The 25,122-nt window shown below is 64.7% G+C and overlaps 1 protein-coding gene across 1 annotated transcript; it reads right to left on the reverse strand.

Moving 5' to 3' along the window:
• Positions 1–1,060: 1,060 nt before the first annotated feature.
• Positions 1,061–25,109, reverse strand: LSP1 (lymphocyte-specific protein 1). Its single transcript, XM_008578652.1, has 9 exons — positions 24,583–25,109; positions 10,880–11,017; positions 7,312–7,591; positions 7,039–7,082; positions 6,784–6,865; positions 6,230–6,364; positions 5,841–5,918; positions 5,604–5,706; positions 1,061–1,550 (listed from the first exon to the last, which is right to left on the reverse strand). The coding sequence occupies exons 1-8, from the start codon at positions 24,642–24,644 to the stop codon at positions 5,617–5,619; spliced, it is 909 nt and encodes a 302-aa protein (XP_008576874.1). The 5' UTR covers positions 24,645–25,109; the 3' UTR covers positions 1,061–1,550; positions 5,604–5,616.
• Between the last annotated feature and the right edge of the window lie 13 nt (positions 25,110–25,122).

Here is a 25,122-nt window from a genome sequence, read left to right on the forward strand (position 1 = left end):
CCCATCCACCCACCCATCCATCCATCCACCCATCCATCCACCCATCCGTCCACCCATCCCCCCACCCATCCACCCATCCACCCACCCATCCATCCATCCACCCATCCATCCACCCATCCGTCCACCCATCCCCCCACCCATCCACCCATCCACCCACCCATCCATCCATCCACCCATCCATCCACCCATCCGTCCACCCATCCCCCCACCCATCCACCCATCCACCCACCCATCCATCCATCCACCCATCCATCCACCCATCCGTCCACCCATCCCCCCACCCATCCACCCATCCACCCACCCATCCATCCATCCACCCATCCATCCACCCATCCGTCCACCCATCCCCCCACCCATCCACCCATCCACCCACCCATCCATCCATCCACCCATCCATCCACCCATCCGTCCACCCATCCACCCACCCAATCCACCCACCCATCCACTCACCCATCCATCCATCCATCCATCCATCCATCCACCCACTGACCCACCCATCCTTCTCTCCATACATCCACGCATAATTATCCATCATCCATCCACGTATCCATTCATACATCCACCCACCCATCCACCCACCACTACCCGTCCATCCATCTCTCCATACATACACCCATCATTCATCTATCTCCTGTCCACACATCCATCCATCTCTTCATCCACCAAAGCTTCACTGAGCACCTCCTGGGTGCTGGGATGGGGGATGACCCTGAAGTGAGTCTTGCCCTCAGTGGGTGCACCATCGGGGCTTAGCCCTAGAAATGTACATTGCTTTAGGTGTTGTGAGGTTTATATCAAGCCAGTCAATGGGGGAGGTGTCACAGATGTTCTGGAAGAGCAAGGCCGGACCCCAAGACATTGTGTATGCCCTGACTTAGGCCACCTCACACCTCAGATCTTGGGGTCTAACCCTATGGAAAGCCACGGGACAAGACAGAGGGCCTGGATCAGAGGCCAGAGTGTGCCGTGCAGTGTGTGCTTGTCTGGCCCACTGACATAGCCTTTCTGTCCTGGCCAGCCTCGCTCCCCCCCTCCTCCAGTAAGCACGGGAGAACCAGTGCATGGAGCACACCACAAGCTTTATTACACAAAATGGGGTGGGGGCTGCAAGCAATGGGGAGGGGGACGCAGAGTCCTGAGCACCCAGCACGGGCGTCAGTGGCTGTCAGCCTGGAGGTCCCCCTGCAGGCACCCCTTGGAATTGGTAGGGTGACCAGCCTTCTCTGAGCAGGTTGTGCTCCAATCTCCCGCCTTCCTAGGGGGCTGTTGGTCTCCTAGGATGGGTCCCGTTAACCAATGGTCAGGGCGTTTCTTTCCTCCCACCAGCTGTGAGAGGCAGAGTTGGGGGGTCAGAGAGTGGGAGGGGAGAGAGGATGGGAGGTCCAAGAGCAGGGAGAGGTGGGGTGGCCGTGGGAGATGCTGGGGAACCAAGCCAGGCCAGGCTGGCTACAGGAAGTGACTTCTTAGCCAGGGCTGGGGTCAGGGATCTAGCCGGAACCTCCCCAGGGAACATGGAAAGTGCTGTCAGCCTGCACCTGCGGACCCGGAAGCTGAAACACAGGTGGGGGCATGGGAGCATTAGGCTGGAGTCCAAGGAGAGGCCGTGGCTCTGTCCCCGCTGCTCCCCTCCACACCTTGGGCCTCCCTCTGGGGGCTGCCCTGGCTCTGCCCACACCCCTCGCCACCGTCAGGAGAAGGCTCCCTACTGCAGCCTCCACCTTGGAGACCTGCTAGCCAAGGTGAACTCTTGTGCTCCGCGGGGGAGGGAATCTCCAGGTGGAGGGAAGGCTGCCCCTCGCCAGCCTGCCTGCTGGCATGGCAGCGCCCAGGGAGGCCAGCCGCTCAGTGAGAGCCCAGGCAGACTCTTCCTGGCCCCTCCCCAGGCAGATCCGCTCTCGCCTTGGCAGAACCAGCTCCCACCAGCAGCAGCCACCAGGCCTCTCTCCTCCTCCAAACCAGAGAGCCTCTGGCTCAGCCCAGATGCCATCTGTCAATGTCCTTGCAAACACGTGGCGCCCAGAAACCAGAGCGGGCGGCTTGGCCAAGACTACCCAGCCAGGAGGTCTGCAGGAATACCCCATTCAGCGTAGCTCAGCGGAAACTGCTCCTGCTTCCCACCCTTCCACCTCTGATGGGGCAGCCCCAGCCTTCCCGGGGCTTCTGGCCGCCACCCTCCCCTCTGGCTCACAGTGGACGCGCCTGTGGTTGGGCCGGCGACGGCGTGGCGCCCCTCACGTTTCTGTGGGCAGGCCACCCTTCCTGCCCTTGCCGGCCGGCAGCCAGCCAGGCACATGCCTCCTACTTGGAGCTACCCTGTGGGTCTCCTGCCCCCACCCGTGTGGCGCTGTGGCCTGGCCCGGGTTCTGCACACGGGTGGGCCTGCTTTGTGCCAGGCAGCATCAAGGACAGAAACCTGGAGGCAGATCCCAGCCCTTGTCACCTGAGGGACTGTGGGCCTCCGTGGGGTCATTTCTATACCAGGGTGGTGGGGGGCACCCCACAGAGTTGCCAGTGCACAGACTTGGGTGCACCTGGCAGGTCTGGGTGCTCTGGCAGCAGAGCTTCTCACGGTCAGGCCTCCAACCACAGGGCCTCGGGCCCTCCCTGTGCCATGGGAGTCTGCAGGCCCCCACCCACAGGGAGGGCTGCCTGATCACTCTCCCTCCCACTCCAGGGTGCAGCAATGCTCATCTCGGCCTCATCGATACCCCCGGAGGCAGGTGGCCCAAGCCCCCAGGGGCCCCCAGGACCCCCACCGCCTGTGCCGCCCAAGCCAGGGAAGGACAACCTTCGTCTGCAGAAACTTCTGAGGAAGGCGGCCCGGAAGAAGTTGGCCGGGGGCGGGCCCCCCACCCCACTGGGGGCCTTCCGTACCTCCCTGTCCCCTGTGAGTGAAGCCAGCCACGACCAGGAGACCACGGTCCCCTGCGCCTTTGAGGCCCCCTGCCCCATGGAAGCCCCCCACACGGTGGCCACCCTGCCCCACTCCCCACACACCCCCACCATCCACCACGTGGCGTCACCGCTGCAGAAGTCCACCTTCTCCTTCAGCCTCACCCAGCACAGGATCCTGGCCTCTCACCACAGGGCCCCAGGGCCCCAGCCTGAAGCCCCCAGCCCAGAACCTGATCGGCTCCACCAGAGTTTGGCCCCTGTCTTGGCCCTGGCTGGAGGGGACACCCACATCACACAGATGCACATACAACTGGTGCCATCCCCACATGCTGGGACCCCAGAGCCCCCTAAGACGGCCCAGGAAGGGGGCCCTAGCAGCCAGGATGGAGACACGGCCCCATGCCCTCCCAGCGCCCAGCCCCTGATCCCCGTGGCTCACATCCGGCCACTGCTCGCTGGGGCCCAGGCTGCCAGTCCCCAGCCTGAGGAGCCCCCTGTGCCAAGGCTCCCACCCGGCTTCCAGGCCTCGGTGCCCAGAGAGGCCAGCACCAGGGTTGTTGTGGCCATAGCACCCACCTACCACTCCTCAGGACCCTCTCCTTACAGCCCAGCCAATGGGGCCCCCCAAGCTGAACACCTGGAGGAGCCCCCAACAGCTGGCTCCACCACTGAGGCTGCATCCCCTGCCCCACCTTCGGGCTCCCACCCATGCCCTGTCCCCAAAGTGACGCCCAAGCCCCGGCTCAGTGGCTGGACGCGCCTCAAAAAGCAGCTGATGGAGGAAGCTGAGGAGCCCCCGTCCCAGGGGCCGCGGCAGAGCCTGGAGCCTGCAGGGCAGGAGGTGACCACCCTGGCCAGTGCCCGGCCCCCCACCTCCCGGGCCTGCAAGATGTGGGATGCAGTGTTGTACCGCATGTCAGTGGCCGAGTCCCGCAGCCACCGGGTGGGGCCCGGGGACAGGGATTGCTCCCTGGCTGGCCTTGCACGCCTGCCCCTCCTGTGCCGGCCTCGCTTCAATGCCCGGAAGCTGCAAGAGGCCAGTCGGCCCCCTCCCACGTTCCACTCCATGCAGGAGCTGAGCCCCCCACCCAAGAACTTCAACCGGACAGCAGTTGGTTGGAGGCTGCAGTGAGTGGCCAGAGCAGCCCCCAGGGCTCAGGACCACAGGGCGGACAGAAGAGGGGCCTGAGTCTGTAGCGGGAAGTCAGAGCCCTTGCAAGGGGAAGCCCCAGGACCATCTGCGCACAGGGTGTCAGGAGAAGGCTGGGAAGGGAAAACCGGGGTGCCAAGGGGAGTGGTGGTGTGGAGGGGCAGGTCAGGTGGACGGGGCAGGAGGGACAAGCTGCAGAGGTGGACGAAGTCGGGAGCACATGGGGTTCAACAGTGTGGAGAGGAACAGAGAAGGGGTCTGCACTGGGGTACAGCGTGGGGGCTGCTGGTGAGATGGGACAAACGCAATCTACAGTGAGGCAGAGGGTGGGCCCTGCTGACCCCTCCCGGCAGGGTCGGCTTGGCCCTGCAGCCCCTTCTGCTGTCAGGGCCTCGGGGCAGCTCCCGTTCGCTGTGTGCACTGGGAGTGGTCAGGGCAGCGCCGCCGCCAGCGTGTCAGCCACATCAGCAGTTTCGCTGCCTGCACCGCCCCATGACAGGCCTAACACATGGCGAGGAGCCAGACCCCGGGCTGGGGTGCAGGGAGGAGGCCCCAGGCCTGGGTGGGAGTTGGCAGGCACGGTGCTCAGAGGGAGGCAGGAAGGGGCCGGGGAGGGGGTGGATGAGGGCCCGGCATGGCTGCTCTCACTGCCTACCCCCCTCCTCCCACCCGGGCTGACAGCCAAGCGGGGCAGGGTTGAGGGGGGCTTGCGGATGGGAGAGAGAGGGGCAGGGTCTCGCAGTGTCAGGGCCTGATTCCGACGCGGGAGAGGAGAGGCACCCTCCGTCTTGGGGCTGGGAAAGCGAGGGGGGGTGCTGGCGGTGGAGAGGCCCCCAGCTGTGGTCAGCTAGGCTCTGATGGGACCATTGGCCTCAGAGATGGGGACACGGAGGTGCCAGGAGAAGCCTCCGGCCTCGACTCCCAGAAGCAGGACTTAGGAGGGAAAGAAGGCAGCTGGTGGGGGCCGGGTGTCTCACCCCGGGATGCAATGGGTGCTGTAAATGGAACCTGGGACCCAGGCCACTAATAAATGTGTGTCTAACCGCAAAAGGGGCCCACTCTGTGTCTTCGCCAAGGGATGGGGAGGGCGGTGAAACTCTGATTGCCTCTCGGCTGGGACATGAGGGTAAAATTGAGGCTGTGGCCCCTTTACAGACCCTCGGCCCACCAGTGGGAACCCCAGCTCCCAGGGGCTCTGTCTGTCCATGTCCTTCAACACTAGCCCTGCAGTGGCCAAGCTGCTCTCAGTCCCCTAATAAGCCCAGCCGAGACCTGGTGGGAGTCCGAGAGGGAACTGTGGGCTTCCCCGGTGGGGTGGTGGCTGAGCGGGGCTGATTCTGGTGCAGCGAGCAGAGGGTTAGAGTCTGCTGCGATGTGCATGGGGCAGGGGAACCAGCTGACTCTGGGTCCTGGCCATCCCCGAGGCCAGGCCTTCGGCCCTCAGGTCCAGCCTTGCAGCCTGCAACACAGACCAGCAGGCCCTGCCCACATCGCCACCTTCCCAGACAACACATTTCACACGTGGCGTGTGGTGCTTTGGTCACTGTGCTGAACTCACCGATGTGGGCAGCCTAGGGCATGGCACCCTCGTCCACGAGCACTTTCTCATACTTCCCATGTCCAGTGGCCACAAACTTGTACCTCTTCCCAGATGGGGTGCTCTGTTGGGGAAGGAGACCGAGAGTAAAGGTGAAAGCGGCAGAAGGGAGATGACACTGCCTCCAGGAAGCCCTCCCAGATGCGCGGAGAACAGTCCGTCCTTTTGTCCTCCCCATACCAGTCACACTGACTCTACCTTAACTGTGGATGAGGTCTTAGAGCCTCCTTTCTGCTCCCAGAGGCTTTTCTTGCTCATGTCTCCAGCTACAATATCCTGGGGGCGGAAGAAGGGTATGTCACGGTGCAGACCCCTGAGACGGGGCTAGAAGAACTTGTCTCCTGCCTGGCCCACCTCGCCTGTGTGTGAAATCCTAGGGGAAGAGGCAGGGAAGGAAAGAAGACACCATCCGCCCTCACTCGGCCCACGCGGCCTTCTCCACACACAGCCTTCCACGCCAGGAAAGGTTGACTGCTCCCTCCAGATGTCTCAGTGTCCTGTCCACACACACTGCATCCTGGAGGGTCCCAAGCTTGCTTTCCCAAGGGAGCCCAGCCTGCCACTGAACTCCCAGAGAGGGGCCCTACCTTGCAGGAAGGGGTCTTGGCCGTAGACTGGGCCTGCACCTCTCCCATCTCCCATCGACTCTTGGTACTGGCCACGGCCATGCTGGGCAGCTCTATGGAGGCTTGGCGGGCTAGCTTGGGGGTCCGGCCAGCAGTCTGCAGAGGAGACAGAGCCCCAGGACTGCTTTAGTGGACAGCCACCATGGGAACCATCAGAGGGTCCCACTGGGAGACCCTCCTCTTCATGTTTGTATTTTCCTTGGGAGTGCTTCCTTAATGCAGGCCTGGAGCAAAGTACTGTGAAAAGATGTGCTTTCCTCCACTCGGTGCACTTGCTGTGAGAAGCACAGGGGATGTGGTGGCGTGCAAGACAGGCCTGGGACTATCTCCACGCTGCTAATGGCGTAGGGCTGGAGGACATGGGTTGAATGGAGGAGCGTTGGTTGAATAGATAGCTGCTGATCAAATGAAGGGATGTTGGCCAGGTGGTGGGACATCAGTTGAATGGATGGGTGTGGATCAGATAGAGGGTCACTGGTTGGATGGATGGGTGTTGATCAGGGACCTGATCATACCTCGATGGCCTGGGTGTACTGCTCCAGCCGCTCATCGATTGTGGAGATGGGCAGGGCCGGCTGGGACTTCTTCACACTGTTACTGGAGGGTAGGAGAAGGATCAGGCCCCGTAACCGCCAACCCAGCTTCTTCCAGCCCACCCGAGACCCTCCCGGAGCCTTCGCAGGTCCCCAGATCTCCATCGTCTCAGCCACTGTCTTCAACCCCCTCCTGGAGAGACCTGCATCCTGAGCCTGGAAAGCAGACAGACATACCTCTTCTGTATGGAACGGTTCAGGGACTCGGTCCTGTCGATGAGCTGTGAAGGGTGGGCAGAGAGGTGGGCCTCGGGCAGCCAGGGCAAGGCCCCCATTCCACCCCCGCCTACCTTCACCCATCAATTTGACCACCCATTCTCATGTCTTGAGGTTTTACTGGGTGCCGGGCACTGGGGGGATAGCAGACAGGCCCGGGCATGCCCCCTCTTCCTGAGCTGACACATGGGGTGCCTGGTAGAGAAAGAAGGCAGGCTTTGGGCCTTGACCTACTTTGGTGGTGGGACTCAGGGGAGGTGATCTCTGCTCAGCGGGCTCCTCCAAGGCCAAGGGGCTGGGCGTCCCCTTGGGGGGAGCTGTCACCTCGTCCTCTGCCCCCAGACTGCCCTGGGCAGTCTCCTCTGGGCCTGGCCCCTCCTGCCTCAGATGCAACTCCTCCAAACAGGCCTCAGCTTGGTTCAGCCCATCACTGTCCTCATCTTCATAGGTGGGCCGGGGGTGCCTATGGGTGGAGAGGGACATAAAGTGGTCACGGACACTTGATTGCTCTGTTCAAGTCCCTTCCCATTCCCAAGCTTCAGTTTCCCCATCTGTAAAACAAGGCAGTCAGACTAGCTGAATGCCAGTGAATTCTGAGACCCCAGCCTCTTTGGAGAGGTAAGCCCACTGTCTCCTGGGGCCTCTGTGTTGGTGCTGGTGGCCCCTTTCTGAGCAGTAGCCCACTGCCTGGTCCCACGGGGCAGGCCTCTCCTGACCAAAGCCCACCCAGGCACTAAGGCTGGACCCAGCCTCCTGGCCTTCTGGATAACCCTGTTGGTGTAGGCTGGCTGGTTCCCTGGGGCCTGGGCAACCCATTCCTGCCCTGCTCCCTGTGGGGCGAGTGGGTTGGGGGAGCAGGACATCGAATGGGAGTGAGGTGGGGGTCCGTGGGTGTTTGGGGGAGCTGGGTCTGGCTGCATCCCTGAGGAGAGGGCTGACCGCCAGCCACGGGGGAGGAGCAGCCAGCCAGCTGGCAGCCAGGCGGGTGTGGCTCTGCATTTGAGCAGGACTGAACCTGGAGAAGAAGATGGGAAATTCTCGCATTTTCCATGATTTCAGGCGCCTTGGTGTATGTGCCAGCCAAGACCCAGACCCACCCACCCAAGGTGGGCTGGGGTCTGAGCCAGCGGCAACCACACAGAAGGACCATTCAGGAGCTGCAGCAGGCCTGGGCAGCCGGGCAGGTGCTGGGGGTGGGGTGGAGGCTGTGGGGAGGCCAGGGCTCCTGCAGAAGAGTCAAAGTGCCCCCTGCCGTTGGGAACTGCACAGGCCTGGGAGAACAGAGTGGGATGCGAGGCTGGAGCTTCCCCATCTCAGAGATGCAAAGTGTGCAGACTCCGAGGGGCAGAGGGAGCGGAGTGGGATGCGAGGCTGGAGCTTCCCCATCTCAGAGATGCAAAGTGTGCAGAGGCTGGAGCTTCCCCATCTCAGAGATGCAAAGTGTGCAGAGGCTGGAGCTTCCCCATCTCAGAGATGCAAAGTGTGCAGACTCCGAGGGGCAGAGGGAGGAAACTGAGGCCTGGGGAGGGGACTGCCAGGCTGTGGGCCAGGCCAGGACCAGGGTCCCAGGTAGGCACTTGGCTCTTGGGGTGTGGGGAACCTGGTTGAAGGAAGAGAAAGGAGGGAGCGCCCAGAAGAGGTCTTAGCTAGCACTCCAGTCTGGTTTAGGGGCTGCAGAGGGGCTGGAGGGACCCAGATCAGAGAGAGGTATGGGCTCCAGTCCCACTCAAGGCAGTGGGGGACCCCGGCCCCCAAACCTGGAGCTCCTGAGCAGGTCTGGGGACCCCCACTGCTCAGGCCTGATGGAACGGGGTGGGGGTCGGCTCTGAGCACAGCTCAGACCCTGAATCTGTGGGCAAGGAGAGGCTCTCGGGGCAACCCCTCATCCCTGGGTTCCAGGGGTGCTTTGGGCCCCCCACTTTGGGCTGCAGTTTAGACAGACACACACGTCCACACATCTGGAAATCTTGTCCCCCCGCCCCTTGGCTGACTTGCAGGCACGCACATCTGGAGATACCTGCTCCCCTCCGTGGGAATGGAGATCAGCCAGCCCCAAGGGAGGAAGGGGCGGCGGGCGGCGGGGGCTGCAGGGCCTCCATCACGTGAGCGGGCTGCAGCTGCGTGCTGATGTGGCGACACCCGGCCGGCCGCAGCTGGTCTGGATGGGGCCCAGGGGCCCTGGGGAGCCCAGGAATGAAACTTCCTCACCGCCCCTCCCCGCAGCCCCTCCGCTGGCTGCCTTGCAGTCTACCTCTCTTCCTCCCTTCCCTCCTTTCTCCCCCTTTCACAGCCACGGGGCATTTTGGGGGGCTGGTTGAGAAGGGGGAGCAGAGGGCTGCTGCCCGATGCACAGTGAGGGCTGAGAGGGCTGGAGCGGTGCCCGGCAGCCCAGCCTCAGGGCTCCAAGCCCACTTGCCTGTCGGGCCGTGCCTCCCCCACCAGTCTGGGGCTCCCCGAGAGCAGGGCCGTGCCTCCCCCACCAGTCTGGGGCTCCCCGAGAGCAGGGCCGTGCCTCCCCCACCAGTCTGGGGCTCCCCGAGAGCAGGGCCGTGCCTCCCCCACCAGTCTGGGGCTCCCCGAGAGCAGGGCCGTGCCTCCCCCACCAGTCTGGGGCTCCCCGAGAGCAGGGCCGTGCCTCCCCCACCAGTCTGGGGCTCCCCGAGAGCAGGGCCGTGCCTCCCCCACCAGTCTGGGGCTCCCCGAGAGCAGGGCCGTGCCTCCCCCACCAGTCTGGGGCTCCCCGAGAGCAGGGCCGTGCCTCCCCCACCAGTCTGGGGCTCCCCGAGAGCAGGGCCGTGCCTCCCCCACCAGTCTGGGGCTCCCCGAGAGCAGGGCCGTGCCTCCCCCACCAGTCTGGGGCTCCCCGAGAGCAGGGCCGTGCCTCCCCCACCAGTCTGGGGCTCCCCGAGAGCAGGGCCGTGCCTCCCCCACCAGTCTGGGGCTCCCCGAGAGCAGGGCCGTGCCTCCCCCACCAGTCTGGGGCTCCCCGAGAGCAGGGCCGTGCCTCCCCCACCAGTCTGGGGCTCCCCGAGAGCAGGGCCGTGCCTCCCCCACCAGTCTGGGGCTCCCCGAGAGCAGGGCCGTGCCTCCCCCACCAGTCTGGGGCTCCCAAGGCTGTGCTGGCCCTGGGTTCCTTCCCCAAGCCCCTGTCCCCACAGGCATTCCTTTGTAGCAGGGGAGCTTCTCGAGTAGCAGGGGCTGGGGGCTAGGAAGGGCTCTCAGGCTCGGGGTGACCGCAGATCTGGCCGAGGGGCCGTGACCGCTGTAGCACCCCACCCCGCCCAAAGCTGCTGACTCGGAGAAAATGGAACAAAACAGGGCCGGGAGGAAGGGGATCATTATTGGAAAAACAGCCCAGCCCAGCCGCGGAGGCCTCCTGGGCCCGGGGAGGAAACGAGCCGGCCCGTGGCCCGCCAAGTTGGACGTGGCCTTCGTGAGTCACCGGCAGCAGGGAGTTGGGGCGGGGGGCTCGGGGGCTGGGGCCCCACAGCTGGGGTCAGAGGGAGTCCAAGCAAGGGCCGGGACTACATGGAGCGTCCAGAGCCTGAGTCAGAGCCCCAGGAGGGGGCGGGAGGGGCAGCCTCACGTGTCTTTGTAGCCCCTCTGGCCGGTCAGGCATCCGCAGACTGGGTCGCTCAGGGCTGCCGACCACCCTCACCCCAAGAACAGTCCCCCACTGCACTGCTGCCCCTGCTCCTGGCTCGGGCCCCTCCTCAGTCTCATTCAGCATGGGGACCTCCAAGCCCGGGCCTGACCCCCGGCACCCCCCTCTGCCCAGACCCTGCACGAGATGGGGGCTTACAGCGCCTCCTGCTCCGGCGGCTCTGGGGCATGGCTGCCTCCCTCCTCGTACTGGTCCCGCAGCTGCCTGTCGCGCTCCCGCCGGCGCCGCTCACGGGCGGCCTCCTCCTTGTCCTCTATGTTCCACTGGGTGGTGAGCCTGGGGTGGGGGACATGGGGGACAGTCACACCATGGCTGAGACGGGGTGCCACTCCTCCCATCTAAGCTGGCCTCACTGGGGGCCACATGGAGAGCATGGTGGACAAGCCCTGCCACTGGCCAACCAGGGCCAACCCTAGACCGGCTCTCCATGACTCAGTTTACCCATCTTTAGAATATAGGTCATGCCCCCCAGGGGGAGGCCCCAGGGCTCTGTAAGCACGTGGGCAGCCATCTGCCCTCCTAGGGATGGGGGAGAGGGGCTCCAACGTCCAGACAGGCCTGAAGAGACCCAAGGACGGGACTTCAGACCCTCCATCCCCTTTCCCAAGCTTGCCTCCCTGGACCTAATTAGAGCCAGATCCTAGACCAGTGTGGCCTTTGCCCCAGGCAGGGCCCTAGGAAGGTCTGGGAAGAGGTTGCTGGGGGTACAAGAGAGAGAGCTGGCCATGGCCACCTAAGTCCATGCAGCCTTGGCAAGCTAGGTGACCCAGCTGGGCAGCCACCCCCCACCCCACCTGCCTGGGAAGCTCCTTCCTGCACCCCAAGAGCATGGTGTGTTGGGAGAAGGTGGACTCCACACAGTGCCCAGGGCTGAGAGGAGGACGACCTGCTTGGAGGAGCCCGGCAACCCTGGGGGCTCCAGCCTGGGCCTGACCTGATAGCTGGGGGGCCTGCAGGATCAGCTCACCCAACACCACTTGACCCTTATCTCAGAGCCCTCTATGGAGTCTCTATGGGCTGTTTCAAAGATGGGGAAACTGAGGCAAGAGAGAGCTTCTGCCCTCAGAACACCCTGACACCCCAGGGCTAGGGGGGACAGCCACAGGAAAAGAGAGGTCGACCTGGGCCTGGGGATCGGGAGCCCTGGCCCAGAGGATCTTGGACCATTGGTGTCCAGCAGGCACCACTGGCCCTGGCCGTCATGACCCTCTCTCCCCCAGCTCACCTGCATCCCTAAAGGAGACTTCAGGGTCTCTGTGCCTCTACAGGGCTTACTACCCCAGACCCAGGGAGGGGCCCTACGCTAGAGCCGGATGCAGCACTAGGGTCTCCCGGCCGGGGTCTCAGTCCTTCCCGGGCAGTGTCCGCTGCATGACCCCGCAGTCCGCTCCCCTCCAGGCCTCCATCCCCCGGCCAGGAGGCCCTGCCAGTACATGATCTAATCTCTCCTAGGTCTCCCCTAAGCCTCTCAGACAAAAGCCAGGCCCCTCCACAGGCCCGAGTTCAAGGCCCGCTCCCCCTGCTGCAGCCACATGGGACTCCAGCCCCACAAACCAAACAGCCTGCTCTTTCCACGCACCCCTGAATCCACCGCCCGCCCCTGCTCCTCAGAAGTGCCTTCAACTCCCAGCCCCCGAGGACGCTGCTAAATTCCCCACACCTGGCTCCCATCATCCAGCAGATGAAGTCCAGCTTCCTGCCTCTGCAGGCCTTTGCTGGAGCTGGGGGGGCTGCTGGGCCATGTTCTACCTGGGGAGGAAGAGCCCCAGTGTCCATGCGGCTGTCGGCTGAGGCCTGGGGTCCAGGACCCTCCCCACCTGTGCACACCAGCAGAGGGGCTGGGGTGGAGAGAAGGCACCCAGCAGCCCTTTTCTGGGGCACCCTTGAGAGGGGTTTCCTGGGGGGCAAGCCTGGCAATCTTGCTCCCCTGTTGCCACATCCGAGTCTTCGTGGGTGTGCATGGGACTGTGTGTGTGTTGGGGTGTCTGGGGTGTGTTTTGGCAACGTGTATGGTGCACGGGTGTGCGTGTGCCCAGGTGGCGTGTGTTTGTGCGTCTAATATACTCGTACATGTGGATGTCCTTGTGTGTGCTCGGGTGTGTGGGCGCCTGGGCCTGGTTTGAGCCTCAGCCCCTCGCCAGGCCTGCTCTCGGGCCTTCGCCGTGGGGCTTCTCTTTGGATGGGGTGAGGGTCCTCCGTCCTGCTCCTTGGCCTCCTCTCTTAAGCCTCAGGGGAGCCTTCACAGGCACAAATGAGCGCATAGACCCCGGACACATGTGTGCGCAATCTCCTGGGGTCCACCCCATGGGCACAGGAGCCCCACGCAGACCCTCGCTCAGCCCTTGCTTGACACACGGAGCCACAGCAGGCAGCCAGGGCCCCTTGCGCTGGCACACACGGATGCACATGGGACAGCAACGGGCACACCCAGCTCACACAGAGGCAGACCCAGTCTCCATGAGCCTCACCCTCAGACCACAGAGGCACGCACATGGGCCCAGATGGGCCCAGATACCCCCCACGCACACACACACACACGCACTCGCACACTGCACCCACACACGTGCACATGCATGGATGCCTATGTGCGTGTGCAGACCTAGACCTGGGAACAAGGGGACCACAATGTGCGGGTCCCGTCCCCGCTGAGGCTGCCTCCGGGGTGCCCTAGCCACTCTGTTTACTGTTTTGCTCATCTGTGCCCTGGCAACAGCGGTGCTGGTCCTGGCAAGAGGCCAGCCAGCGTTTTCTGGGAACATTGTCCTTATAGAGCTGGGCCCCCTGAGGGTCACCCCACTTAGCCCTCCTTGGGCAAGGGCTTGGGGAACAGAGTGGGGGTGCAGGGTAGGGGTCTCCTTGTGTCTCCCCTAAAAGCCTCATGCTGAGGAGAAGCCCTGCTGGCCCCCAGCTCCTAACCCAGCTCCAAGGACGAGGAGGCCTCCCAGCCCCTTCCCCCGCCTCCTCCCTTCCCGCGGCCCCAGGATATGAGTAATGCGGCCCCCTCCCCATGACCTCACCCCCTCACTATTCCACAGCTGGGCTCTGTTCTGGGAACTGAAAGGGGGGCGGCTCTCCTGGGGTGGGGTGGGGGCCTCTGGCCTGGGAAAGGCGCCCCCCGGCCAGCAGCCCAGACCCCTTGGCACGCTCAGCGGAGCTGTCAGGACTCTGGCGATGGCCGACCCCGCCTGTGGCCCTGGCGCAGCCGACTGCAGCTGCAAGGGATTTGGTGTTCCTGTGCAAATGCAATCAGGCTATTTCCTGTGTCTGTTCTGGCTCTGCACAGCCCAGGGTTCAGCCCGAGGGGCCAGGGAGTGGGGCTCGATTCCCCACATCCCTGCAGTCTCAGATTCCACCGCGGGGCCTGGTCTCCACCCATGTGCGCCACGTGTTCAGACCCCCGACAAGCTCCCCATTTGAGTGGGTCTCCCCGAGTTTGGGGCTGCCCCTGCTGGCCATGCCCACCAGCTGCCGCCCCCCGACTCAGGACATCAGCCCTCTCTTCCTTCCTCTGCAGCCCCCCAGGCCAGCCCCCCAGGCCCCAACGACGGTCCAATGATGCCCATCCTGTGCCTGGCCCTCCCGGCTGCCCACCCACCTCATCCCCCACCCCGTGGACAGTTCCAGGAGGGGCCTAGGGCCTCCATCCCCGTCCCAACTCTGCCCCCTGCAGGCAGCTCCTGCAGCCGCCCCACCTGGCTCTCCCGAACCTAAAAGTCAGCAGTGGGGGATTCGTTCTCAGAGTCCTGGGAGAAGCTGAGGGCTTGGCTGGGGGCTGGGGGCCAGAGGGAGGCTGTTGAGGGGGAACTTCTCCTTTAGGCCACAGGGGACCCTTCTGACTGCAAGTCCCCTGGACACCACAGGGCTGGAGCTGGCCAGAAGGCCTGGGGAGATGGATGACCACCCCACCAGGAGCAGGCAGCCCGGGGCTCCCTGCAGACCCCCACAGCCCCTGGTCCCCACTGGCCCGGCCGCCCCGGGGTCTCATACATTGGCCTCACAGGTGGCCGCAGAGCCCTGGAGTAAAGGGGGGAAGCATGGGGGGAGGGGCAGGGAGCGAGATGGCAGCAGCAAGGCCTTCTCCGCACTGCCTTCCAGAGGGTGGTGGGACCACACCCCCACCCACGACGCTCAAGAAGCAAGCCCCCGAGGGCAGGGGCAGAGGGCACAATTTGGGGCACCATGCACACAGGCCACCACCAGCAGGTCCCTTGACTGCATAATGCAGGGGTCCCATCCCCAGGGAGGGACAGCCCAGGGAGGGACAGCTCAGGAAGGGGTCCATAGGAGTGTCACTGCTGGTTGTCGCTCATTCTTGGAGGTGCTGTGGGGGATAGCCAGGAGCAGAGGCAGCTGGAACGAGCAGGCAGGCAGTGGTGGGGTGGGGAGAGGGGCACACCCTCTGCCTGGGACTGGGGTGGGGCACAGGAGCCCGGCGCTGGTCCAGCCCACCCTCTTGGCTGGCCCTCCCTGGAGATGGGACTCCTGCATCATGGGTGTGTCCCTGCCCTGCTGGGTGTGGAGGGGTGGGAAGTGACCCTTTTTCTTGTAACCACAGGCCAGTGGATGAGAGAGACACCCCACTGGGCAAGACCCTGGCCCCACTGCCCAGGGAAGCCCTGCGATGAGCTGCCTTGCGGGAACTGGGGGTGACATTGAACTTGGGTCTGAAAGACGAGTAGGGGTTAGGCCAAGAGAGGGAAAGGGCTGGAGAGCACTCAGCTTGGAGGGAGAGGCCCCAAGGCCCCCTGGCCCCCCAGGGGTGGCTCCGGTGGCCCCTGCCAGGAGCAGGTGTAATCAGATTTGCATCCTGTCAGGAAGTCCTGGCTGTGTTGGGCGGGGGGTGTAGCGGGGTGGGAAAAGCCTGGAGGGTTGCAGGGACCCAGCAGGCTGGGCATCTGGACACGGGGAGATGCAGGAGGGATTAGGAGAGAGACACGATGGGCTGGATGTAAGGAAATAGAAAGAGGACCAGCAGCAGGAAGCCCAGCCCGGACTGCCCAGGTCCCCAGGGTCTGCCTCAGCCCCAGAGTCCAGACAGCCACTCTGGGCCTCTGTGTCCCTGTGTGCAAGGGCCGAGTGAGTTAACCCATGCAAAGGGCCCAGTCCTGCCCATGCACGAAGGAGGTGGCAGCTTTCCTTGTGACTCCTAAATGCTGTCATTCCAGAAGGGCAGGGGGCAGTCTTGGGAAAGTCACAAGTGCAGACGGGCTATGCTCAGGGCTGTGGGAGCTGCAGAAGGTTCTGCACAAGGAGGGGAGAGGCTCAGAAGAGTGCAGAGCCAAGATCAGAGGGTAGGACATGAGGTGGGGAGCCTGTCGCCATCCTCAGAGTGACCCCAGATGAGGCCCTGCCAGGACAGGTACAGTGGGCCTGGGAGGTGGGGAGAGGGGGTCTAGGAGGAAACCGCAGAGCCCACCTCAGGCTGGAAGGGAGCAGCCAAGCCATGGGGGACGGGGTCAGCAGAGAGGCTGGAATGGTGGGGAGCCCCGAGGGCACATGCTGGCCCTGGGGAGGCGTGGAGCCGGTGCCTGCAGGGGTCCCAGCCTAGGGAGGAAGGCTGGGTGGCGGGGCTGAGGCTTTGGTCTTCTTGAGTACCCCACCTGGTGGTGAGACCTCAGGCCCAGCCTCAACCTCCCCGGCCTTGACTCCCTTGCCTTGATCCAGTAGCCGTAAAATGGGGTAACTACCCCACCTAGCAGGGAGGACTGAGACGCTATCTGGGCAGACACCAGCTTCCTGCGTTCCCAAGGCTGGTGCTTCAGAAGCTTGACCCCGAAGTCCTCAAAGTGCTTAGGACGCTGAACCACAGCGGGGGCCAAGGCCTGGCTGAGGCCACCCAGGGTCCCCACACCCATGTCCTGCTTGGCCTCTGGTGGGGTTGATCACATCTGGGAAGCCTCCTTTGGGGGGGGGGTGCCCAAGATTGGACATCTGCCTGCAAAGCTGGCTTCCCTCATGACCATGGGGAGGGAGACACTCCAAAGGGTGCAGATGTGGGCAGGACGGCCAAGTGGTGTGTGTGGGGGGGTGCCCGAGGGGCTGCAGTCCCTAAGCTGTCGTGTCCCTCTGGGGCACCGACCCAGTAGCCGTAAAATGGGGTAACTACCCCACCTAGCAGGGAGGACTGAGACGCTATCTGGGCAGGCACCAGCTTCCTGCGTTCCCAAGGCTGGTGCTTCAGAAGCTTGACCCCGAAGTCCTCAAAGTGCTTAGGACGCTGAACCACAGCGGGGGCCAAGGCCTGGCTGAGGCCACCCAGGGTCCCCACACCCATGTCCTGCTTGGCCTCTGGTGGGGTTGATCACATCTGGGAAGCCTCCTTTGGGGGGGGGGTGCCCAAGATTGGACATCTGCCTGCAAAGCTGGCTTCCCTCATGACCATGGGGAGGGAGACACTCCAAAGGGTGCAGATGTGGGCAGGACGGCCAAGTGGTGTGTGTGTGGGGGTGCCCGAGGGGCTGCAGTCCCTAAGCTGTCGTGTCCCTCTGGGGCACCGAGCACAAAGCTGGGGGCTACAGAGGAGTGCACATCTGCAGCCCCAAGGAGCCCAAAGTTGGCAGGGGAGGGAGGCCCTGCCCAGCAAGGTGTTCCACGTGCCTGGGACCCAGGCCAAGCTGGCCCTGTGAGCCAGGCATCCCAGGGATGGCCCCCAGAGAGGTGGCAGAAATCCAGGACCCGGCCCCCCAGGCTGGAGCCCCACCCCCACCACACAGGCAGGAGGCATTGTGCGACCCGAGCCAGCAGCTGCACCTCTCGGAGCCCCTCGGGTGGGAAAAGGCTGCCACGGGGGTTGTCTACGTGAGGACTCACCAGCCGGGGCTGCTGCCCACTTCCTCTGCCCTCGGCCATCACTCCGTGTACAGCCACAGCCCTGGCTGGCCCCCGCCTCCTGTGTGGTCCTTGCAGGGCCTCTCCTTCCCCCAACACCCCCTCAGCTTCCCACCATGGGGCAGCACTTGGGGGCCTCTTGCTGGGGGAACCCTTAGCTGCCTCCATTCAGAGACCCCCAAATTCCAGGAGCCCCAGCAGCTCCATCCTGCAGCTTCCCCTGCTGGTGCCCCCACCCGAGCTCAGTGATCAGGGGCTGACAGAGGGAGGGGCCACCCCTGCCAGAGCCGCCCCGCCCCCCTCACCCTGGCCCCTCGCTGGATCGCCCGGCCCATCTGCCTCCCACACCGCCTCAGGCAGGCTGCTCTGGTCCCAGGGACCCCTCGAGCCATGCCCCTGCCGATTCTCAGCCTTCCTGCCACCTGATGCACCCAGAGCACTGGCCCTGGTGGCCACTCACGTCTCACTTTGCAGCTGAGGGGTTGAGGCCAGGGAGGTTGAGGCTGGGCCTGAGGCCTCGCCACCAGGCAGGGGAGTCAGGGTGACCCAAACCTCAGCCCCGCCACCCCCAGCCTCCTCCTGGGCTGGGCTCCCCGCTCCCCCTCGCTGACACCTCCACATCCACCACCTGCTCCCAGCCCCCGTACTAGCACAGGTGTCCCCAGCTGCCCCTCTCAGCCTGCCCAGGATGGCCCGCAGCCCCCTTCATCTCAGGCCACGGCGTGGTCTGGGTCCCCCTCCTCCCCCCTCCTTCCCAGCACACTGCTATAGTCTGCCAGGTGCCAGGGACCCGACGACAAGCGAAATGTCCTCCCTGCCCTTACGAATCTCAGAGGTTGCCAGGTGCCCGGCCCCAACCTGTGGTGTGGACCAAGCACCCAGAGGAGGGCGTCCACTCCAAGCTTGCCCTGGGCTGGGGGCCATGTTCTCAGGGGAGGGGCGCTTGTGCCCGCGTTGGGCCTGGGGCCACACGGTGCGTGGGTGTGTGGGTGCGTCCAGGACGTTGCAGAGAGGAAGGGGCAGTGAATGGACAGTCAGGCATCTGGGAGAAGTCTCTAGGGGGTACCAGGGCTAAGGGGAGAGGCAGAGGGGCAGGTCCTGCAGACGGAGCCGGGGCCCCCACCACAGGTCTGCCATGAAGCCCAGAGGTGCAGCCCACCAGCCCTTGGTGACCCACAGTCTCACCACCCCCAAGATGGCTGGCCTCCTCCCACCCCCATGCCAGCCCCGCCTCTGGGGGAGTTGTGCGGGAGGGGGTCCATTCCTCTGGAAGTCCCAGCCTTCAACATCCCCCTGCTTCTCAGCTGGGGCTGCTGTCCTGGCCCCTGGCCCTGCCGACCCCCATGACCCCATCTCCAACTCTGGGCATGAGAAGGGGTCACTCTCGATAGCTGCTGTCTTCCCCCTCCCCAAGTCCCTACGATACACATGGCGCTGCACAAGGCCCCTAGACTCCTGCCACGAGCTTCATTCAGAGGTGACGTGGTGACCAGTCTGTGAGTGCCCGATAGGGTGACTGCAGCCCAGGTCTGCCCATTGCACCACCCAGTCCCAAAGGTGCCCTAGCCAACCGGGCAGACACCCCAACTCCGCCCAGACACCCAGTGGGAAGGGTGATCGTGCACCAGCAGAGAAGGTTTCTGCGACCCCAGAAACCTTCATGCCTTGGCCCCTCGAAGGTCCTGCCAAGACTGGAAAGTAGACTTCTCCCCCAGATCCCCTCTGTCCCAGGCTTCCCATTGGCCTGCAGAGGCTGGGTCAGGGACCGTCCACCTCTGCCCTCAGAGTGGGGTCTGAATAGAGCTTGACATCCTGCTGACCGGCCCGTCGCCTCCCTCGGTGCCCGCGCTCTTGTGACGCGCTCCGTGGTCAGCCCCGCACCGGCAGCCTCCCCGCCCTGCCGCCGCAGCTCTTCGGGGGCCAGGGCCACACCCTCCTCCCCGCTCGTCCTGCCTGTCGGCCCGTGTGGCATGTGCTGGCCCCATGGCCACAGTTCCTTCCTCCGCTCGCTTTGCCTGCTGCCTACGTGGGTCTTTCTGCTACCCTCCGGTGTCACTGGCCACAGCCCCACAGGGGACAAGGCCAGGTGTGCAGCAGCCCGGGAGAACTTCCCAGTGCCCGCGCTCTGCCATCAGCACCCTTCACAGCAGCCACCTGCCTCTGTGGTGTCCACACACTGCCCTGCCTGGTGCCCAGTCTCCCGGAGGATGCCCACGGCACCCCAACCACCAGGCCAGCTACGTCTCCTCTCCACGCTGGATGGCCCCGCAAGAGAGCTGAGGCTCTGGAGCTGGCTGGGACTGCCCTGGCAGAGCTCTCACCATGCTCACGAGGCAAGGTTTGGCACGTTCTGGGACACGCGACTGGTCGCTGGCACTGGCTCGAGGCACTGCCACCCCTCTGATCTTTCTTTCCTGGCCGGTTGTACCCAGATCTGCCTCATGTCCCCGAAGGCCTAGCTCATGGCTCTGCCCACAGACATTGCCCAAAGGGTTCCTGTCCTCCTACCAGGCAGAGGCTCTCGCACTGTCCAGACTTGGCTGCCCACCTGGGCAGGAGCTGCAGCCGGGGCCTGGCACTGGACCCTGTGTGCTCCCAGCACTGCCCTCAGGAGAGCCCCTGGTGCCCGAATACGCTGCAGTTTTCCAGCCTCCAGTTCTGAGCCAACTGACCCTCTGCCTGGTGCCTCCACACCGTCTCTGCCCGTCAGAGCCCTGGATGCCCTGTCCGGCTACCAGCCCCTCCTTGGAACCTCTCACCTGTCCTCAAGCCCGCTGGGACTGATCATTCCTGGGGATGCAGAGGATGCATTGCGGAACAGAAGGAGCCAGCCCAGGGACAGTCCCAGCTCCGTCTCCTGCAGGAGGCTTTCTGGCCGCATGTCCTCTGAAGTTGCAGACCCTGCTGCCTGCCCCGGGACGCTCAGCCAACCGCTGAACCCTCCTAGCCTCAGTGCCCAGGGAGACCCTCATGTACTCAGGATGTCACAGTGGCCATGGCCAATGGACCCGTCCCCGTCTGTCCCTGGGGTCCCAAGTAGAAGGGTAGAGTTAGGCCCACACAGCCAGCACCTGGGTCCTCACATCACGCCTGGGGAGTCCTCCTGCCATCGCCACGACAAACGAGGAAACTGAGGCTCAGAGGTGCAGCAGCGCAGCCAGGGGCCCTGATGAGTGGGTGACGTGGCCAGGTGTGAGCCCCACATCCCCTGGGAACCGGGTGTGGGGAGACCAGGTGGTGCCAGGACAACGTCCTGATTCAGGGGGTCCCGGGCACGAGCCGGCGCCTCCCTCCATCCTCCTCCTCATGCTTCCCCCTCCTCCCCATCTCTCTGGGGAACCGGAGAGCAGGACCGGACAGTGCTGGTCCCTGTGGGCCCACTCGGCCTCTCTGGCCTCTGTCCGCATCTGCCGCAGCGCCCAGACTCCTCGCAGCACCCCCTCGCGCCCGAGCCCTCCTGTCACCGCGCACCGTCCCGTGCCCTCCCCTGCCCTCTCTTTCTGCCCTCATGGGCCCTCCCTGGCTGTTCCGCTTCTCCTCGTGCCCCCTCACTTCCTCACCTTCTCCCTCTTCCCTGTCCTGCCTGGTAGGACGTGCTCTGGGAGGAAGAACCTCATGCCCCAGCACCCTGGCACCAGCGGCACCTCAAGCTCCCCTGGGGACCTCCCTGCCCGTCATGGCGGGCAGCCGACACTATGACCACTCTCATGCCTCCTGGGGGGGGGGCACCGCATCCTTCTCCCTGACGCCCCCACCCAGGGGCCACCCCAGGGCTCCTCACGCCCAAGCTCCCACCTGCTGCCACTCGTGCCCACCTGCCCTGTGCAGACCTCTGTGCTCAGCCCCTGGTCACCAACCTCTGCTGAGCCGCTCCAAGCCTGATGCCGTGCCCCTGGGGGCTGTGGTCCCTCCAGCCATCCCGAGGGGCCCAGGAACCTCAGGGTGCCCCCTCGAGTCTCTAGCAGGGGCATCAGGCAGGCGAGTCCCCAGGTGCCCGGGCACCCTGGCTGCCGCTCTGTCGCCGCTCTGCCCAGCTCCGATGTGCTGGCTGGGACTGCAGCCTGAACCTCAGTCCTCTGGGCTGCAGCCCTGACACCCTGCCCAGGGGGCTGGGCCACTCGGTCCCTGGACCCCCTGCTGCTGGCTCGGCCCAGCTCCCGGGGCTGGATGGGCTCTGGCTGACAGACCACCCGGGCCCTCGGTAGGGCCGCCCACCAGACACCCGGTCCTGCCAGGGCGGGGGCCACCCCACCCTCAGGATTTGGGGCCTTGGATGGGCCTGCGGCGGCCACGCCCCTTTGGACACTGTGGTTTGGAGGCCTGGCTTCCTCCAGCCCCCTCGGGGCCAGCCCCTTCTGCCCTGCTGGCCACACCAGTGTCCCCAGAGGCCTCCTGGCCAGGCTACTCAGGGTGGGCTCCTGCAAGTGGGGGACTTGTAGCCTCAGGGAGAGCCGAGCACGGGGGTGTCCATGTGTTTGTGGGCAGATGTGTGCCTGAGACCCATGGGACAGACAGACGGGGTTCACACCACCCAAGCCTCAGCAGGAGCCAGACGCGGGGATCAAGGCCCTGATGGGGATGCCTAGCCCTTGCTCCGTGCCAGCCCGTGAGGTGCGCTTCTCATTCCCGGTCCTCAAGTGCTATAGGATCAGGCAGGCAGCTGAGTGGGGTGACCTCCAGAAGGGAGAGCGTGGGTACCCTGACCATCCTAACCCTGGCCTGGCCGGAGGTGGGCCTGGGCAGAGCCTTGGGTCACCCAGGTCAGGCAAAAGGATGTGGGGGGTGTTGGGGCGCTTCAGCCCTGGGTCCAGCCCTGCCAGCCTGAGGCCCGGTGCTGGCCGAGAAAATGGTGTCTGGTGGCCCCACACCACCACCAGACTCACACCCCGACTCAGACAAGGAGAACTGGTGGGGTGGGGACACATCCTTCCCTGGCTCAGAGCATCATTTCCAATGAGCTTAGACCACACTTGATTTATACCCTGGCTGCAGCTGTACCCCAGCGTGCCCCTCCAGAGCTTGTCACAGAGAAGATGGCGCCCTGCTGGTGGCGTCCCCCTTCCTGGCCCTGCACGTGGGCACGGTGGGAGAGCCCAGGGGTCTCTGGAAAGGATCTGGAGTGATGCAAGTGAGCTAGAGGCGGGCTCACCGCTCCCTTCTGGGTAACCCTGGGCAGGTCGCTTAACATCTCTGAGCCTGGTTTCTCATCTGTCAAACAGAAAAGGGGGAGGGGGCTGTCTTCTAGGGCTTAGGGAAGTTAAAACTGTTGGATGCTGTAGAGATGCAGACCGCGGTTAGGACATCAGGGTGGTGGCGTGTGTGCGTGTGTGCAGTGGCCCCCGGCTGCATCACCGGGTCAGGGTCCGCGAGGGTGTGTAAGCTGGTGTACGCCTGTGAGCCTCACCATGTGTAGCTCACCTTGGATTTCCTCACTATGTCAGGACGAACACGCTTCTATTATTCTTCGTAGGGGACTCTTCCTGCTTCCCACCCTGCCCTCCCACCTGCCTCCTGCCCAGGTCCTCGGGGCTTTCATAGAGCCTGACCCCCCACCCATGGCCAAGCTGGAGCCGCGTCCTCTGCACCCCGCTGGTGCCTCCTGGGTGCCGCTTGCTCAGCTGGAATAGCAACCTGGCCCTGGGCTTGGGAGCGGAGCCAAAGCCACTGCTGGATGGAAGCTCCAGCTAGGCCCTCCTGTGACAAGGGACTGTACAGAGACAGCCAGGCCTGGGGTCTTCCTGCAGTCCCTGGAGTGCTGTGCTCCCTGTCTTGGGCCTCAGTTTCCCCATTTGTTAAGTGGCACTGGTGAGCCTGGATTGATGCCAGGTGCTCCTCAATTCCTAGGCTACAGAGATCCTTGGGGCCAAAGGTGTCCCCTGGGGGGGACACACCGCAGCCTGGCAGGGAGGGCAGCCTGGTCTGAGACATGGGGCCCCCGCCTGAGGGGGCCTGTTCAGCAGCACCTGGGCAGGTCCAAGCTGGGCCTGAGAAGGAGGAGGTGAGTCATGGGGCCCTGGGGGAGGGTCAGACTGCAAGGGAGCCTGCCCAGCAGCGCCCTCAAACCCTGGTGCTCGGCCTGCTCCTGTAGCAGCAGCCGGGACCATGCCAAGAGAGCCGCCTCTTACATGGGCACAGACCCAGCCGGCTGGAGCTGGGAGCACCAGGGCTGCTCCCAGTTCCACTCAGACCCTGCTGAGCCCACCCCCTATGCGCATCCCTGCCTGTCCTCCCCTCCCAGAGTCCCCCAGTGCCAGGGCTTGGGTGGACAAAAGGGGCTGCCATGCCAGTCCCACCCTCTAGCAGCCTGAGGTCTGGCCAGCGTGCTCCCTGTCATTGGAGGGAGGCAGAAATCAGGGAAGCTGGGCTGGCAGAGGAGGACCCCCTCCCAGCTAGGGAGAAGCCAAGGCAGGCTTCGTGGAGGAGGTGGCATTGCAGCTGGACCTTGGAAGCCTGGAAGGGCTGAGGAGGGGGAAGAGCATCCCAGATGGCTCAGAGGGAGACAGTGAGTGGCTGCCGGCACGGAGTGGCGGCTCTGAGCCCATGTGGCTCTGAGCAGCCTCGGGCCCTTTGTGCTCTGATCTGTCCCCAAGACCCCTTGAGGCAGGTGCCACAACACCACTTCTTTACAGAGGAGGAAACAGGCTGAGAGAGAAGGCCACACTGGCCCGAGCCCCAGCGGGCGTGAGCACTCGCTGTGGCCCCGCGGTGGCCCCATGCAGGGCCGTCGAGCGAAGGCCAGGCTGGTAAAAGCAACTGAAAGGCCGTTTCATCCTCTGTAGAGTAGGGGGGGACTGGATGGTCCCCGGGGGTCAGCAGGACCACAGGAGAGGCCCAAGGCCACGCTGAGGATGCGCTCTGCGTCCTGGGGCACGGAGCCGGGCAGGGACCCCAGGCCAGGGCGAGGGTCTGGGAGCGGGAGCGGCGCTGCAGGTGGGAGGAGGATGGCGCGGCGGCTGCCAGGGCCCAGAGCAGGGGCGGCGCCTCGTGCACGCCTGCCCTCCGTGCCCACCTACCTCAGGAGGCCGTCCAGGCCCTGTCTGCTGGGATTCCGCCTCAGGAGCATCAGGCCACTCATGCCGCCGCCGCTGCTGTGACCTGGCGTGACCTCAGCCCTGGGGACGCAGCCGCCGCTTCTTCAAAGGCCCCTGTCTGGCAGCCTCCGTCTGCGGACTCCCTGCCCCTTGGGCCCTCGCCCCTTCCCTCCTTCGCTGGCTCTGCCGCTGCGCCCCTGTCCCCTGTGGGTGCCCGGCCCCTCTCTGGCTCTGACGCCCCCCGTCTGTCTGCCGTCTGTCCTGCCCCGCCGGCCCTGCCGCCCGTGGGTCCCGCGCCTCCTCTCTTCAGGGCGCCCAGGCCCAGCAGCCGCTCGCCTCTTGTCCCCCAGCCCCTCTCTGCCCCCCTCGGTCTCCTCCACCTCCACCTCCTCCTCCTTCCGAGACTAGTAAAAATGTCAGAGAAAAGCCTCCCAGCCGAGCGGCGTGGGGCTCGCCGGACCTCTGCGCCCACTGATGGGCAGCCGGCCGCCTGTCCCCTCCCTCTGCCCCTGTCCCCCACCC

This window comes from Galeopterus variegatus, unplaced genomic scaffold (assembly GCF_000696425.1).
Source record: "Galeopterus variegatus unplaced genomic scaffold, G_variegatus-3.0.2 Scaffold1733, whole genome shotgun sequence".
Taxonomy (NCBI): domain Eukaryota; kingdom Metazoa; phylum Chordata; class Mammalia; order Dermoptera; family Cynocephalidae; genus Galeopterus; species Galeopterus variegatus.